Here is an 18,741-nt window from a genome sequence, read left to right as displayed (position 1 = left end):
ATCATATGACAAAACTATAGCTGTGGGCCAAATCCAATCAGTCACCTGTTTTTGTAAATAAAGTTTTATGGGAAAGCCACTTTCATTTACATGTGGTCTACTGTGGCTTTCACACTCCAACATACCAGTGGAGTCGTTTTGACAGAGGTTTTTGTGGTCTATAAAATATTTCTCTAGCCCCTGACATAAATCGTTTGCCAACCCTGTTGCGCACGTTTGCATAAAACTCTAATATGCTTCTCTGCATTCACAAAGGTGGCATGGGAGTGCACGTATCCATTCTATCACTGGTGGGCATCTGGGCTATTATGAGTCTGTGGGTACTGCAAACAATGCCATCCGTGCTCCTATGCATGTTTCCCAGGCCCCAAGCACAGGCATCTGTTAGGCAGGGTAAAGACGGTTATACAGATCTTCCACTCTGTAAATAATTCCAAACTGATCCAGATGTTCATGTCCACCTACACACCATGGAATTCCCACTACTCCACATTTTCAGCTACTTGCCATTGTCTGACTCCTTCCAGTGGGTGGGCAGTGGCATCATGCTGTGGCTTTATTCTGCACTTTCTTGAAGGCTAATGTGGCCACGTGCCCTGTCACATATTTACTGGCCACTGGATGTCCTTGTTGTAAGATACCTGATGCTGACTGGTGCTCGGCCAGGTGGGTGGTGCACACCTGCAGACCCAGCCACCTGGGAGACTGAGGCAAGGGGACTGCTTGAGCCTAGGAGTTTGAACTGGAAAAAATTTACAAACCCGAGCAATCCAAACTCTTAGATGAATTACAAGATAAAACAAACACCATAGCAAAGGCTTCTCTATGGAGCCTCTGCTGGTGTCTGTTTATGGTCTCGACTGGTATTTCCTGCTTGTATTTTAAAAATATCTTTTCTGTGTACTCAGCTTCCCTGTAAAGCTAACTTTACTATTTCAGATGTAACCCGAAAGGATTTATCTTATCATCCTCAAACTCTGAATGGGGGAAAAGTGTGTGCTGATGGCTACAGGGTCATTCAATGAAAGCACCAGAATAATGAAAACAGAACCAAGTATCTACATAGCTTCAGTCAACTGGCTTTCAGATATACAGTGCTTATAGTAAAGAACTGACAAGACTCTTTCACAACGAGACGACACCGCCTGTAGGTCTGAAGGTCAAGGATGCTACAGTCCCCTACCTGCTGTTTCCTGCCCGTGGCAAGTGTTCAGTTCAGCCAGAAGCTGGTTAAAATCATCCTGATGAGCAATCCAGTTGTCCTGAAAATACCAAAAACCTGAGTGAGAGGCAAGTAAGAAATATTTCAGAAGCAAGGGAATCTGGCAGTTAATATGAAATTTTAAACCTTTCATCAAAATATTATTTGAGGTGGGTGTGGTGGCACATGCCTGTAATCCCAGTGGCTCAGGAGGCTGAGACAGGAGGATCGCGAGTTCAAAGTCAGCCTCAGCAACAGCAAGGTACTAACCAACTTGGTGAGACTCTGTCTCTAAATAAAATATAAAATGGGGCTGGGGATGTGGCTCAGTGGTCAAGTGCCCCTGAGTTTGATCCCTGGTAACCTCCCCACCCTTACCCCCCCTCAAAAAAAAAAAAAAAGAAGAAAAAAAAAAAAACCCAGACAGACTCTTTCTTAAGTGGCTGAAAATTTTAGCTATTCCAATCTTCTACTCAGAGCCACTGAAGTAATCAAAATAATTCAGTTTACATAACTAAAAAGTCATTCTCTCAATTTTCTCCCAGATTCTGTTGGCTGCAAGAACTTAGGAAAAAAGTTTTCATCCTAGATACTTTCTAAAGAAAACAGATACTGAGTGTGGAAGGCATGATAAGCTGCTGGATTTAATCACAGTGCCAACGTGTGAGCAAATGTGCCCCCGCCCCCCACCAGCTGCTGAATGCAGAAGAGTGAGAAAGGGAAAGAACACAATTTGCAGAATTTCCTACACTAAATGCCAACTTTTAACAATATAAACTAATATCAGAACACGAGTACAGATACAAAATCCATCCTCTCCTGAAAAGAACACTTCTATGAAATAAAGACTTTCTGCAGTTTATCAATACAACCCATTTAGACCTCTTGGGCATAAGCAGGTAAATGACCCCAGGAGGACAAGGAAGCACGGTGGTGAAGGGCAGGGCACAGGATGGAAGGCCAGCTAGCCATAGCCCTTCCCTTGCCCAAAACAGAGATACTACACATGAGCAGTTGAAAGCGTTAGCCAACTTGACTGCATTAGAATTTTCATATGTACAAAACTGAAGTCCATTATGCAAAGAGAACCCCAAGGCACACTCTTGCTCACTTCATTGTTAATGGTAGCTCCAAGTCCCAGGTGGTTATTTTTAACTTGAACTTTAATATGATCTGTGGCTCCTTGCTCCTGAGCCCCCAAACCCTGTGGAGAATAAACACAGAGTTAGCACTTTTATTAAGTGGAGAGGTAGTCTCTTTCTTCCCACATCAACGGTTCAATTAATGACTGAACTCTAGGGTGAGACATTATCCTCACCCTCAAAGGCAACACAGCCTCTCAGGAGACAATGTCTGCCACATCAAGGATTCCCTTATAATAATGAATGTCAATTCTTCTACCTGAGTCCAGATATAAGACCACATAGACACTGGGTAACACTCTCCTTGCTGATGCTCAAAAGCAGAGGTCTGCTACAAACAGAAGCCCCCGGAAGCTGGTGGGAGTCTATGGCTCTACTATATAATATATGTGAGGAAAGCAAATGCAAAACCCCTTAGCTGGGCACAGCCTGGTGCTCTAGAGAACCTGAACAACACCCAGAGTGCTTCAGCCAAGTAAGCCAAGAGAACGTAAGATGCCAGCAAGGGGCTAGACCTAACAGGATCTCGCAAGTCACAGTAGAAATGTGGATTTGATTTTAAAAACCCCTGGAAACCAATGGAATATCAAGCAAGGGAATAACATGATCTAATTTCTGCATCTTTAAAGGTCATGGTGGCTACTGTAGGACAAAATGGATCCAGGAGGAAAAGGGAGTGGGGAGGCATGGGGAGAGTGTTGAGGGGATCGGGACAGGCAGTGACAGTGGCTGGACCAGGGCAGTGGTCTATGTACCCAGAAAGGACAGGGTGTGGGAACTGAAGGTTTCAGGCTCAAGTGCACAGGTAGATGGTACTATTTTCAAAAATCAAGACAACCTGGAAAGGAAAAGACAGTGTGGAGAGGTCAAGAGGTTTATAATTAAAATGACATCCTTGAAGTGCTTACTCAAGCAGAAAAGCCAATGCACAAATGAACTTGCAAATCTGCAGCAGAGAGGACAGACCTGGACTAGAAACAGCAAAGTGACTAGTCGTAGACTTTACATAATTCAGAGCATGGCATGGCAAGGAATGATGTCACCTGAGCGATACAGAAAAGGGCCTGGAGCTGGACCAGAGGAGCTCCAAAGTTCAAGTCTAGAGGAAGAAAAATAACAACAAATTAAGAAGTGGCTGGTGAGGTCATAGAAAAACCAGGGGAAGGAGTGGTACTGTGGATGCCAAGACATGAACGTCTTGCGGAGGGAACATCGGTCGTGTCCAATGCTGCTACAGGGCTACGTAATGTGATAACAAAATAGGACCCAACGGACTTGACAAGAGTCCCACAGACCTTGACGAGAACCAGTTAGTGTGAAGATACAACAGGAGCCCTACTAGAGTCAGGAATAAATGGAATGTGTGAACACCCATGTGCTCTAGCTACAGCGGGGGAACAAATGTGCCTCTGAAGCACAGTCTGAAGCTGGGAAGGTTAAGTATGATTCCAGGTAACTAATTAAAATGTGATGTCTAAGAAAGATGCTTATCATAGCAGCTTAAATGATAAAGGGAGCTGATGTTTACAGTCCATTCTAATTTTATCAACATCTAATAACATAATTTATCTCTCCAAAATCACTTATCGATCCAAAACATAAATTTCTCTCCGACTTCTAAGAAGAATGTTTTCTCCTGACTCATGATCTCTTGGCACAGCTTAGTTTGTTTTGTTTTGGTTCCTTTTCCCCAAAATACCTTTCCTTTAGACCACCCCATCTTCTCCAGCATCCTCTGGCCAAACTTGGAATCATCATTACTCCACGCAGTGTTTCTTGGGTCCACAGCCCATTTCTGCTTCCGCCGACCTATAAATGAAAAAGTGTCTCTTCAACAACTTACGTTCAAACCAGAGGGACATGAGGACACACCTGCACACAAGGACCGTGCTGGGCTTCCGTGCCTACAGACGCAGACTCAATGCCCAGTGGAATGGCAACGACTGGGTCATTGCGCCTGGTCCCCATTAATATACAAGTTGACTAAGAGCTCGCTGTCCCCTCTCACTGTGACGCACCACAACAAGCACTCGACATGCAAGTCAGGCCTTCCACCTTCAGCATGGGCAGCGTTGTCACACAGGCACAGCAGCAGGGGCCCTTGTCACGCTCTCACTGCCCCATGTGATGTGCCAAATGCTGGACACGAACCAGGTCCTATGTTCATGGCAATCCAATGAAGGGAGGTATTCTTATCTGGACCTTTCAGATGATAAGATCTGAGACAGAAAGAAACTGCTAATATCCCCAGACAAAAACCAAATCCCTTCTGAAACGTTAAGGTCCTACTGACGTCAAAGCCTGTGCTCTGAATCCGCAGTTCACCACAGGTGTCGTGGTCCTGGGGCTGTCTGCTGTGCCCCCGCACGCGTGACTCAAGACTCAAGACCGTACCCTCTCTCCCTTCCCACTGGAATGCCTGCTAGGCTGTGATTTATTCACGGAACTCTGATAGAAATCATGTCTCTTTTGGCACTGAATTATATTCTACTGCATTATAGTTATTTATATATATCTTTTATGTTTCTTATTGCACTATAGTCTTAAGAGTAATATTCATTTTTTATCTTTCTTATATTTCATTGCAAGAAGTAAAAATAGAAAAATACTTTGCTCACACTGGGCACTCAATAAATATGTGAATAAATGCATGAATAAACAAGAAAGAAAAGGGAAAAAAAGAAGGAAAGAACAAAACAATTAAGGGAATTGCTTTGAGTCTCATCAAAGTATTCTGTTAAAAGCATACAAATAATCAACCCCTAGAAATTGTTTACCTCCTGCATCAATCCAATACATTAACTCTCAACAGCAGCCTCTGACCTTGGCAGTTTAAAAACACGATTTAGAACAACCTCCAGTCAAAGGGGCACATTGTGCTGCATGAAAAATCAATAGAGACCTTTAACTACGCACCCTAGCAAAAGAAACCCATTAAAGCATGTAAGCAGAAAAGAGTTCACTTACAAAGCAAAATAAGTTGGACTCAAATTTATAGCGTTCTACAAGAAAAAGGTGACCCAAAAAATGTTCCCTAGCTAAGTTACCACTTGACTTACCTAGGAAAACATTCAGCATAACATTGTCTCTGCTAATGAACAGCAAACCAGAGATAAGCCTTATTAGCCAGCATCTACTACGTACCCTGGTTACTGGTGTGTTGGAGTTCATATTTCTGCGCCACACTTGCCAGGGTCTCTGACTGAGGCCTGGATGGAGGAGACAGCCCTGAGAATGACTGAGCCCACACTCTAGGGAAATGCCTCTAGTTCATATTGCTTGTTTATATACAGTGAACTACCATGCTACACAGAGATCAGCCGCCAAAGATCAGCTCCTCTTCCCCTGGGAAGGGCAGGTATACTCAACCAAGGGGGATAAAGTGGTGTTTACAAAGCAAAGATATAAAAGAGGTGGAGTGGGAAGCAGGTGGAAGTGGCACTTCCTATTAAAATAAAAAATAATAATAATACTGGATTAAAGAAAATTTAACTGAAGAATTTCTCAAAATATTTTAAATGCAAATGTGCAGATTCTATGAAAGGGGATAGAGTAGACATGACATGTTTCCCAAACTTATTTGACCTGAACCATATTTCCCTGCAACGTTTCCTCAATCCAGCTTTGTACAAGTTTGCAGGTTTGAGAAATCCTAGCCAGAAGACTGTCTCCATCCTAGTATGTACACAAGACCCTTGATTCCATTCTCAGCACCACTGGGAAGGAAGGAGGGAGAGACGGGGCGCGGGAGAAGAGAGAGAAGAGAGGAGAGACTGTCTCTGGCCTGATCTGACTGACTCACTTTTATCACTCTTGCCCCGGCCCCATCTGCTCTGTGCTGATGTCAGCCTTGCTAGGACTGTGTGCAAAGGTAAGAGCAGGCCTGACCGCTGCCCTCTGAAAGCCTGGCTGACAAGGGTGGTCTCTGGCTGGGACCTGGATTTCAGGAGGGTTCCCATGAGTCTTAGGACTTGTACAAGTGGCTCACTGTTATATAGATGATGTGGTTTTTGCTGGACACCTGCTTTCCTTCTGAGAGACTTCCTTGTTCAAAGAATTAAGCTTGTCATGATGAGCCCACCAGGAGACGACTTGACAGCCTGTGCCTCCTTCTCCTGGACTTTGCCTGTGCATCTCTTCCTTTTCCTTCTTTGCTTAGTATCCTTCAGCTCTTATTAATTGGAATCATATGACTATGTGCTGGATCACCTCTCTGAATCCCAGAGACTACTAATCTGGGGGTGGGCTTGAGGACCCCTGAGACAACCTAGAACAGCAGTGTAAGGGACAGCATTAGGCCTCAGGCAGAGTGGACTGAATCTGCTGAATCACTATTTGGGATGATGTATTCAACCATTCTCTAGCAGGAGCTCCTCTTATTTGGAGATCTAACTCCAAGATGTTTCAGATCACCCCAATAAACAACCGGATGTTTCAGGTCACTCCATACAAGAGGTGCAAATGGACTTCACTTTCAGTCACTCATGCCTGATACCACATGGCTCATGTCAGCACCAAGGCTTAGTATAAAAGAGTGCATTGAGTCCCAACAGCCAGGATCAGAAGTTCTGCCTTTTTTATTTTTCCAAAAACACTTTAAGATATTCAAGAGCTCAAAATACACTCCCCATGTATTTTTGTTAAAAAGTTATTCAAGACATATTCATGATTGAGAAAACTGCATATAAAATTCTAATGCGATGAATGTTAAAATCCATTAACTATAGTATTATAATTATAAAACATAATGACTACAGGTCAAAAATTGGTCTTAGCCAGGCACAGTGGCACTCATCTGTAACCCCAGCAGATCAGGAGGCTAAGGCAGGAAGATTCCAAGTTCAAAGTTAGTCTCAGCAACTTAACAAGGTCCTAAGCAACTCAGTGAGACCCTGTCTCAAAATAAAATATAAAAAAGGACTGGGGATGTGGCTCAGTGGTTAAGCGCCCCTGGGTTCATATAACTAACTAAATAAATAGGTCTTGGAAAGAAAAGCATCTATGAAAAAAGTAATATCTTGATAAATAACCTGAGCCTAAAGCTGCAAATTATATGAAGACTGAAAAGTGGAGTAATAAAATATTTGTCTTACATGAGGGAGACCAAGAGGATAGTATCTGATAATTAGAGAAACAAAGGCTGAAGATTTCTTTTTTCTTTTTTTGCAGTGCTAGGGATTGGGCACCAGGAATTGAACCCAGAGGGGCTTAACCATATCCCAAGTCCTTTTCATTATTATTATTATTATTATTATTATTATTATTATTATTATTTTGAGACAGGGTCTTACTAAGTTGCTTAGGGTCTCACTAAATTGCTGAGACCCTAATTGGCTTTGAACTTGTGAATTTCCTGCCTTAGCCTCCCGAGTTGCTGGGATTACAGGTGTGTGCCACTGCACCCAGCTGAAGAATGTTTTTGAGAAATTAAAAAAAAAAAAAAAAACTAGTAAATCTTAAAAATAGAATAAATGCAAATACTAAAAAAAAAAAAAAAAAAAAAACACTAAATATAGTCCATACAGCAAGAAGTAATGGAAATACATTTTAATGAAGTGAAAATATTCACTACCTTATGTTAGGGACAAAAAGTAGGATATAAAACTGAACCTATAGGATGATCCCATTTTTATAAACTATCAGGAAAAAAAAATTGCTAGATAATGAAATTATGGGATTGGGACTTTTCTATGCTTCTACTTTTTCATTTCTAAAATGAGAACACTAATCCTAAGTATCTTACCACAGGAAATGACATAAACTTTAACTCAGCAAATTATGAAAAAAGACAAAAAATGTTATATATTATCATGACAAACGTGAAAATTTGGAGTATTGGAGGGGAGAGGAGAACTGAAAATATTCTCTTGAAATCATGTAGTCTGAATCACTGATACCTCCAAATAGTACTTTAAACCTATATGCCATTTACAACACTTCAAAGTGTTTTCACATCACCATCTCATGAACTTTTAAACTGACCTAGTGAGAAGAATTTTTTAAGACTCAGAACCTAATCAAGGAAACACGCATAAGCAAATAGCAGAGCCAGGACCAGTGTCCCCAGGTCCATGCTGACTTAAGCATTCATCAAAGACTGAGAACCAGAAAAGATCTTAGCAGTCTAGGTTCTAATTTTCACATGTCATCATTACAGGAGAATAAGAAAGAAATTTCTTTCTATGAATTGTTATTTAAAAATAATAGAAAACTCCTGCTCTTAGTAGCAAAATTGTAAAGACACAGAGACCACCAAATCAACTCTGTTGCTTTCTAGCTCAGTGAATTGGAAGATATTATTTTCCTCTGAACCTGGATTTCTGCCCCTGTAAAATAGGGACGGTGCCTGACCCATTTTGTTTGGTGCTCCTAATCCTTCAATGATCTCTTAGATACAGAAAGTTGACAGCATTTATTCTGCAAAATCCCTGTCCAGCGGCTGTCGGTCTGTTAAATAAGCTGTTTCTCTCTGCTCATTGCTCAGCCAGCACACAACGTCCAAGTTAAGGACCAGCTGTTCATGAATGGCACGACCGCCACCTGGTGGCAAGCAATCCTAGCTACACGTCCCATCCAGAAGTTGGTTTCTCCAGGGAAGAGGTACTAATGGACTTCACTCCCCAGAAAGTAAATGTCTAAAGCGCAGCAGCCAACACTCCAGTGATGGAATAACTCCAACTAACAAGGTCTCAGACATACTCCTTAGCCTTGCACCCCGACCCCCAAGGGCTGACTCCCTACGCTTGATGCTTCCAACCCTTTGGCCTTTCTTCTGTGGGTCCGGTACATCTTCGACAAGACCTCACAGCCTGAAGAGATCCTCCTGACCCACTTCCTCTTTGCTGGGGAAACTGAAGGCCTGGGAAGTGAGGGAACCGGCCCGAGCCCCGCGTCACGGTGTCCTGCCTCCCCTTCCAACGCGCTGCGTGCGTCCACGTCGGAGGGTGGCACTCGCGGCCTCTCACTAGCAGACCGGCCGCTAACTTTCAAAACAGGCAGGGCTGGGACACCTCTGCGGCCGACCCGGCGAGCTGTGCCCTGCTCCCCGGCGCGATCGCCCCCGCCCCACTGAGCGCCGGCCCGCACCTTCCCCTGGCGCCGGGCTCGGGCCTCCACGTCTGACACTCACGCTCGGCCAGCATCGACATGTTGTATGCAGCGCGCGGGCTTCCGGACTTGGCCACAGCAGAACCAGGCGGCCGGCGAGCCGACAAGTTGGAAGCACGGGGCTAGCACGCTAGCGGACCGCAGCGGCGGGGCGCGTGCTGCTGACGTCACAGCGCGCGACTCGCTCCCGACCCCAGGATGGCGGGGCGGGGCCACCGCGTGTGGGCGGGCCCACTGCCTGTGGGCGGGGTCATCGGGGCGGGGCTTGAGCGCGCGGAATTGCGGACCCGCTCTCTGCCCTCCAGCCGCTCCTAGTCTTAGGAAGGAAATATGTGAACCACAGGCCTTAGGGTCTTGTGGTGTGAACGGTGTGCAGGAGGAGTTGGAGAAACGTGGCTGGAGGGAAGGCGTGGCCCCACCTGTGCTCCCCGGGCCAGGTAGCCGGAGATGCGACGTCTGCGTGGACGGGAGCGCATCTTTCTGTCGATCTCCCAGTGGGATCCCAGGTTAAGCCGACTGCAGAGTTTGGGGAAGCCTTTGTGTCTCTTTGAAGTGATGCCTCCACAGGGCCAAGGCTTTGCTTTATTTTCTCCACTACAACACAAGCCTTGGAACTTGGCCTTTATTACATCCATGCCTATATCCATACCAGCACGGAGGAGAACAATTTGAGTATGGCAGGGACTTCGTGGATGTTCAAATTTTTTTATTAATGTGCCTGTGTCGAAAAGTAAGCGATTACAGCTTCAGGCAGACTGGAAATGTTTTTGGACAGTTGACTCCAGTGAGCTTCAGGCTACTGTGCGGAGGAAGCCTTACTCACTCAAGTGGAAGATGAAGACAGTACCACCCAGGTGCCAGGGGACCCTGTGTGAAGCTTGTCTAAATGAAACTCATCTTTTAACTAGGACTCCTAGACAGGCAAGGTAAAGTCTTTAGTTTCACAAATGTTAGCAAGAAGAAAGGCCAAAGGATATCTATAGCAATCACTGAGTACCCAGGAAGTGAGGGAGAGGAGAGGGTGCAAGTCAATGAATTTTCACAGCACAGGTATCTTGTGGGGGAGAGGACAAGATTGCAAGAAGGGATTGAGACTTAGGAAGGCAGGATCATGAAAACCTTAGGATAATTAGGAGATAGTTTTAATTATAGGAAAGTACTTCTCACCTCTGTGCTGCTGTTCTTCATCTGTAAAATACGAAGAATAGTGCCTACCATGTGAGCTTGATGCAGAGTAATGAGTGCTAGCAATGGCATTTTGCACATAGTGAACACTCGATAGGTATAATATTAGGTAAAATGGAAATTAGGATGATTATTTCAACAAATATTTATTGTTTCAGGCAGGTACTAGGAGCTAGAGTTACAAAGATGGACAGAAACAATCATGGCCACTACCCTCACTGAGTTTGCTTTCTAGCAGGGAAGATGGACACAGATCAAATAACTACATAAATAAGAGTGGAACTGTAATAAATGCTACAAAAGAGAGGTTCACAAGGCCAGAAAATGTAAGCTAAAGGAATCATGTGAGTCAGAGCCATGAGCCCTGATGTGTGCATACAGAAACAAAGTGTGTTACAGAAGCTCAGAGGGGGAAAGCACTCCAAGCCAAGACCAGTGAGAACAGAAGCCTCTGTGTGCTTCTTGGTCCAGGGATGCCTTCTGGTTTCCCAGCAGCAATGCTTACCTGGGATTCCTCCTCTGTGCCTGTCAAATTTTATGACATTAAGCTGTAGCCATCACAAAAGGGCCATGAGAATCTTCAAAGCTCAATCATCAAGACTCATGCCTAGAGATTCAGATTAACATTATGATGTCAGCAGAGCAATCCGATGCCCTTGTTACCTTAAAACTTTTATTTATTGTTCTAACTTAGCCTCCCCCAGCCTTTCAGTGAGATAGTGGCAATTTAGTGTTTTGTATTCTGAGGTGCATTCAGGGGCAGCTGGTGGGAGAGAGGAAGATGGTGGAGGTGGAGACAGGGAGATGCTTGCAAAGGAAAAGAGCAGAAGCAGATGGAGGGCCAGTGAGGGCAGTAGAAGTGGGATGGTGACTGATTGAGTTACCCACTTTAAGTTTCCAGGCCTGCGCTGCTAACAGAGAACCCCTGACCTGAGAGTGAGAAAGCGTCATGTCAGGCAGGGCCTCCACCAGGCAGGGAGGAGTGGACACTGGAATCATCTGAGGAAGTTGCTGGGCCTCACTGTGGGCTCCCATGAGCCCCTCTGTAAGCCTTCTCTCCTGCTTAAGCTGCTTGCTGGGTAAGCAGCCCACAGCCCATGGAGCTCTGCTGCTGTGGTCTGGATTCCTGGGTGTGGTAATTAGCACAATGAGCTCCAAGCTAAGGTTCCGATATTGCTATGACACCTGTGGTTGTGTCGCCTCTCGTCTACCATTCTAGGGCATTGCTGTGAGGATTCCCAGAGACAACTCAAGGATGCCTTTAGAGCTGCAGCACTCTACTGGTGCATGTGACCACTGCTTGGGGCCTAATCCACTCCATGCCTATTCTCCATGTTGCAGATCCACCTTCCTCTGCCACTTACCAACTCTTGAGCCTAGGAATGTTACTAAATTTCCTCTGTCTTGTTTTTTCATCCACATGAGGAAATATACATGCTATAGATTGAATATTTGTGACCTCCCTGAAATTCATCAGTTAAAATCCAACCCCCAGTGCCCACATGAGGAATTCGTGACCTTATAAAAGAGACCTCAGAGAGCTCCTCCCACTTCCACCACGTGAGGATGCAGTGAGAAGCTGGCTGTCTGAACGAGGAAGTGGGCCCTCGCCAGACCCATAATTGGCCAGCACCTTGATCTTAGACTTCCCGGCCTCCAGACTGTAATACATTTCTGGTGTTTATAAGACAGTTTATCCAGTCTATGGCATTTTGTTATAGCAACCCACACTGCTGGCTGAATGAAGAGATACATACAGATCAGGACAGCACTTGGCATAGAGAAGGGCTCAGAGAATGGAGTGCCTGTGTCTGAGTGCACAGTTTTGTATTGTGTACCTATTCACCAGGGCCACTGTCCTGATCTGTCCACTAATGAAATCAGTAGAATAATAGACGAGAGAGAGTCTCAGGGGGTATCTTTGGATGTAGAACTCTTCAGAATCGTAACCCTGTTAAGTCACTAGCTGGGGAGGTTGTTGATTGACAGGGTGGTAAGGAGGAGGCCATATTTTTGGAGTCCAATTAAGGAGCATCAGGGACTACTTTAAGGAAATCCCCATAAGTCATGTAGGATATTTATGATTTATAGAGTTAATTTATATATAGCCCCCTAACAAACTTTATCACAAGAAATATTGTTAAGTAAATAAAGCAATTTGCAAAACTATAGGTACTCCATTTTTAAAAAGTGTGTATAACAGTCTACACACACATACAAATACGCTTGGTATATGCATACCAGTTTGTGTGGAAAAGATGCACTGGTCTTTTCAGCAGAGTAAGCAATGGAATTGCAGTGTTTACAGCATGCATTTCTAGGTTGTTGGAACTTCTAATTAATAAAAATACCTGTTTCTTCACTATGTGAGAATAATTTAAATATATCCCTTTTACCTATTAATGTGTGAAAAGACATGCTCCTTGGAAAGTGTGCCCTGTCTGTGGTCATGATTTCAGCCACCCCTGCCTCCGTGTGCTTCCCAGGAGGGCTTCTGGCTCTGGATGTCAGCTTCCTTCACATCCTCTGTGGGTGTGGGCCTGCCTCAGCACTGACCAGGCCTTTCTGCCTCACAAGCTGCTTTCCCAGCATATGTTTTAGAACTGGTACATCCATCCTTAACTGAACCCAGCAGGGTTCCATGTAAACCGGGATGTAGTTAAAGAGTCCTTTTTTGCTCCTAGGAGGGGACATGCTGGGAGGGTAAACCAGGGGTCTGATGGAGTTGACTGGCAGTGATGGGGACTGAGTATAGGTCTGGGGCCCTACAGCCCTGGGAACCAGGCACGATTATGCCACTCATCAGACAAAGAGTTGGACCTGCCTCTCTGAGGCTTCACTTCCCTGACTGTAAGACAGAGAGGCAGATGGCACCTGGCCCAGAGAACTGTGCGCTTGACTGAACTGTAAGTGACAAAGAAGAGAGAGCAGACGTGACAGTGTGCCTAGGAGTCTGGGTCACCCCGGTCATGCACTGGAGCACTTGGGCGTAATTCAGATCTCTTCCATCATCCCTTTTCCCTGGCCAGTGTCCTTGTCTCTATCGCAAAGCCCAGATGAGTATTGAGCCTCAGAAGAGGAGGCCCTGGGTGAGTATGTCCTCAGTCGTGTCTGTTCAGGGCTGAAACGAGGGGACAGAGGGACAGGGGCTTCCAGGTGGCCTCACAATCCTCCTTGGATGCTCGTTAGAGAACAAAGATCCCAGGAGCCTCGGTCTGAACTTCCACTCACCACTTGTGAAAATGTTCTGTGGTGTTAAAATCTCAATTCCTGGTCTCAGCAGAACTCCAGACCAGTTCCCAGGTGAGAGGATTACACCACCTGTCTCTATTAGTGCTGGCTGATGGCACTGCAGACCCCCATGCGCAGCCTGAACTTGACAGCCAGGGGATGACCCTCGGTGCTGCTCCCAGGAAGAGACTTGGCTGCCCTGTGGGCACGGAGCTCCTGGCTCAAGGTGCTTATTTAAATACCAAAGGTAAGAAGTAAAGCTGTCGCACCTCAAAAAACAAACCAGAGAACGAGAAGGTGGCACCGAGGAAGGAAAGGCTCAACTGCTTCTCTTGACATCAGGAAAGTGTGTCTAAACAGGCCTCCTCTGGGGTGCTTCATTAGATGGCTGGGCCGGGGTCCCCTGAGAGTGTGTGTGTGTGTGTGTGTGTGTGTGTGTGTGTGTGTGTGTAAGGCAATGGCAGCGGTTCACCCGGGAGCCCATCACAGTACTCTCTCCACAACCTCTGCTGCCAGGGAACAAGGAAGTCCAAGCTTCTCTTTATACCTCACAGAGAAAAGAAGCCCGCCATCTTCCAAATGCTTATGTTCCCCTCCAAATTCAAGCACTGACGTTCTAATGATGGTATGAGGAGGTGGGGCCTTTGGGAGGTGACGAGGTCATGAGGGTGGAGCCCTTGTGGCTGGGATTAGGTCCTATAAATGAAACACAAGCAGCTGGCTCTGTCTCCTCCACGTGTGAAGACACAGCAGCATGTCGCCCCTGAACCAGGAAGTGGCCCTCACCAGAACCCACACCTGGCAGAATTCGATCTTGGACTCTGAGCCCCCAGAACTGTGAGAAGAATTTGTGATGTTTATAACACACGGTCAAGGATATTCTGTGGTAGCAGTCCAGATTGACTGAGACAAGTGCCACTGGGCACAGGGCAAGAATCAGAGCAGGGTTTTCTAGAATTGCCTTTGTTGAAGACGTTTAGTGAAGTAACTGCACTCAACGCAGGAAGGATTTTAGTTCAGGATATCAGTAGTAGTCTCCTACATCTTTTTTCAGAACCCAAACCCTCGGTAAAGGATTGAGTTCCTACAACCTAAATAGCACCCATCAGTTTAATGAGAGTTTTGAGGAAGAGTGGAGTATTAGGTGGTTAAATGCTATGGTTAAAAAAGAAGGCAGAGGAAGGTGATGGGAGATGAGAGGTGAGAGTGTCTGTTCTCAAAAGGGCGCTCAGGGCGGCCCTCACACACGCAGGGGTGGCATTGTACGTGTTGGGGACGTGGGGGCGTGGATGTGGGGGGGTGGGCAGTTTCTAGGGTGCCCCAATGACCACAGCCTCCTGGGATTAACACCCTTAGGTGACCCCCTCTCATTCAGTGTGTGCTGGACCCAGCGATTCTCCTCTAGGTAGAAAATGCCAAGAGCGGTGAGGTGTCACTTTTTGAGGTTAGGTTACGGAGGACTGTGGCTAGATCCTTGGCACCCTCTTTCTTGACTGTGTGCTGTGACAGCAGCCAGCTGCCACATGGGGAGCTGCTTAGGAGAGGCACACTGGCAGGAACTGGCATCTCAGGCCAACATGCAGCAGGGACCTGAGGCTGCCAGGGCCACATGAGTGAGTTTGGATGTGGATCCTCTGCCAGGCAAGCTTCCAGACGAGACCACAGCCCCCACTTCCAGCTGGATCTCAACCTCCTGGGTCAAAAGCACCCAGCCAAGCTGCACCCAGACTTCTGACCCACAGGAAGGAAGAGAAGAAGGAAGGAAGGGAGGAAGACTTTTATCTTTAGGACTCCACACAGTCACCTCCTGGGTTCCAAGTTGCAATCGCAGAGGCCCCTGGACAGCCACGCCGAAGCACAGGGCTCTGTGGCCCTGCGGGCAACCGTAAGCTGTGGACAGAGCTCTGGCTCTCTTGTTAAACTGCCCCTCGGCATCTGCTGACTCCAGGGTGGCCGTGCTGAGCCGTGAGAGAGCCTGAGTGGAAGTCACCTGGGGACAGAGTGGCCGTGTCCCACTGTGATGGCCCCATAACTTCTTTGAGATGGGCTACATGGCCTGCACAGACCCCGTAACTTCTTTGGAGAAGAAAACGACAATTGTAAGGCCCTGGCAGCTCCCTTTGGGAAGACCAGCCACAAGTGTCAGCTGAGAGATGCTAGAGCCCAGAGAGGTTCGCTGTGCAGGTGAAGCACAGCTAGGGGAGGTGGCAGGGCTGAGGTCACAAACTGAAGAGTTCAGATGCCCCAGAGCCTCGTGACCTAGCACCCGAGCCTTGGAAATCAGTTAAGGGGCTGCGGTGCTCAGACAGGCCCAGGGATGAACATGGAGAGCCTCGGACAGTATGGACGCTGGAATCAAGGACAGGAGAAAGGAACGGATTGTTCCGTCTGCTCACTTGGCACCAGTGCTTTTCTGTCCTGGTTAAGGAGCTCAGATACCCAACAGCTGTGTGAACATCCTCCCAGGGTCTGGCCCCTCTGTGGCTGAGGACAGGGAAGGATAACCTAGAGACAGAGGTCAGTCCCTCACCGGTCCCTGGCTATGCGTCCTTGTCATGTCACTAGTCTCTCCAGTTCTCTGTTTCCCTGCCAGTCAAATGTGAGTACAGTCACATAACAATGTTTCCATCAACATTTGACCCCATAAACGATGGTGGTCCCCTAAGATTATATCACCCATTGACATTAGAGTCATCTTAGTTTATTAGCGCATTCTATGATGTTTGCAAACAGCAAAATTTCCTAAAGAGGTAATTCTTAGAAGTATCTCTGCCCTTCAATAAGGCATAACTGTAAATGTGCTCTCATTAACTAGGGACAGTCCTCAAAAGAGCAAAATCACAATGCGTGAGTCTAGGTGGCTTGGTCAACTGTAGGCTGAAAGGAGAGTGATCAGGATAATCTCATGGGTCCTTCTATCTGGGTTCAAACGCTTAAGAAACCTGTTCCAAGGAGCGGGACTGGCCTCAAAGCTGAAGCACAGAGCAGCAGCCACATGGCTTATCTGCACAGCACCAGGAGAGCAGGGCTCCAGCCCAGGAGGACCAGCCAGCAGCGTCCAGCTATAGTTAAAACCCAGCCGAGTCTCCTGAGCAGGAAGTGTTGGGGAGGGACTAGATCAGAGCAAGAGGCAAGACCAAGGTGCCTGGACCTTCAACTCTACAGGGATCCCACATGAGTTACTATGTCTCGATTTGTCCTTAATAGTCACAGCTGCAGACCCACCTTGGATCTGGGCAGAAGTAGGCCATGTTGGCCTCATGGCCATGACCAAGAAAACTTGAGTTTAGGAAAGGATGGGGAAAAGATAAATAGAAAGAGGAGATTTTGGGGCAGACAAGTGACTCTGTGTGATACTCTGATGTGTTGGATCTGTGTCGTTATGCATTTGTCTACACCCATAGAATGTGAAACACCAAGTGTGAACTCTAATGTGAACTCTGGACTTTGGGTGCTAATGAATGAAAAGCCTTTATTTCGTAAAAAAAAAAAAAAAAAAAAAAAAAAAAAAAAAAAAAAAAAAAAAACAAAAAAGAGTGGATCAGAGAGGGCTTTCCGTCTCTTCCCTGGGGATGCGCCCCCCCCAATTTTCCCCTTCATAGGACTAAAGAGCCATTTATTTTATCTAACTGGCAATTGATTCATTTCTAAAGAACTGAATCAGGACTTAAAATGTCATAATCAGTTCCCCATCCAGGGTCTTGGAAGAAGAGATGAAAGATGGGCAGGGGATTCAGGAAGCAAAGGCAGGTACACCCTGCACTAGAGGGGAGTGTGGGAAGGAAAAAAGGCACAAAAAGTTAGACTTTTAAAATTTTTGTGGGGAGCTTCCGGGGAGAATGAACATTCAGAGAGATGGGTCGGATGTGCCACCTCTTCTTCCAGAGTCCTGGACTCTTTCATCTGATAAAAACTCTCCCCTGCCAAAGGAGTTGTTGGGGTAAGCTTCGGTGGAAGAGGATGTGCTGATCCCAATATGAATTCCTTTCAAGTAGCGTTCCCCCACTTTTCCCCCAGATGGCACAGTTAGAAAATGAAATATGTTCAGGTAAACAGAAAATAGTTCAGAACAACATCCACGACTGGTAAGATCGCCACCTGTTTATCATGCATGCTTTGAAAACGATCAAACTGAAGCCCCTCCTCCACCCTCTGCCCTCCCTCCTTGCTTCCAGCTGCCCACCCGCCCCCACCTTCCACCCACCACCAATTACCGTCCAAGTGGTATGATTGTGTTCACGTTTGCATTTCTCCTAACACAGCAACAGGAAACAAGCTTAATGGAACGTAAAGACCTTTCTTGCTGGAAGTCCCTGGGGCTTTGCTCCAGGGATTCATTTGCAGGATTTCTATCATAAGGCATTGGAGGGAAGCTGTTATATCTAGAAAACACTGCCCGGAGCTTTTCTGTCTCAACCCTCAGACGCCCATTTTCAGTGCTGAGTTCTCCTCTCTAGCTTCTCTACATCTTAGCTTCTCCAGGCTTCCCCTCCTGGAGCCCTCTTTTGACCTCTGATTGCCAGCCTGCCTTGTGGCTTATGAGTAAGCAGTTCCACTGCAGGCGAGGCATGGCCTTCCTGGGTGGGGACCCGGGGTACATGCACTGTCTATCAAGAGGCAGGTGATGCCTGGAGACCCACCCACTTACCTCCTCACTTCCCCTTACCATCTCCTCCTCTCCTGGGGCCAGCTGTGTCCAACTTCCAGGTGCAAGAAGCCTTGGGCCCAGCCAGAGGTCACCCTCTGCTCACACTGATGCCAGTTAGCAACCAGTTCTCCACCCCATGTATATTTGTCCCTCCCCAACTGTGCACAAAGGAAAAGGCACACACACACACATGTTATTAAAATGAACTGTTTATATTATCTCAGTTG

At 46.4% G+C, this 18,741-nt stretch overlaps 1 protein-coding gene across 2 annotated transcripts in view; it reads right to left on the bottom strand.

Moving 5' to 3' along the window:
- The window catches only part of PINX1 (PIN2 (TERF1) interacting telomerase inhibitor 1), a 66,148-nt gene extending 56,536 nt beyond the window's left edge, over positions 1-9,612 (bottom strand). For both annotated transcript variants that reach the window (XM_079139982.1, XM_079139983.1), the window contains exons 1-4: positions 9,473-9,612; positions 4,043-4,152; positions 2,313-2,405; positions 1,184-1,262 (exon numbers count right to left, since the gene is read on the bottom strand). In XM_079139982.1, coding sequence (XP_078996108.1) covers positions 1,184-1,262; positions 2,313-2,405; positions 4,043-4,152; positions 9,473-9,491 — 301 coding nt within the window. In that variant the 5' untranslated portion in view covers positions 9,492-9,612. The remainder of the gene's footprint in view (positions 1-1,183; positions 1,263-2,312; positions 2,406-4,042; positions 4,153-9,472) is intronic.
- Between the last annotated feature and the right edge of the window lie 9,129 nt (positions 9,613-18,741).

The sequence above is a fragment of the Sciurus vulgaris genome (genome assembly GCF_902686455.1).
Source record: "Sciurus vulgaris genome assembly, chromosome: 5".
NCBI lineage: Eukaryota > Metazoa > Chordata > Mammalia > Rodentia > Sciuridae > Sciurus > Sciurus vulgaris.
The sequence above is the reverse complement of the archived record's forward strand: the minus strand, read 5'-3'. Positions and strand labels throughout refer to the sequence as shown.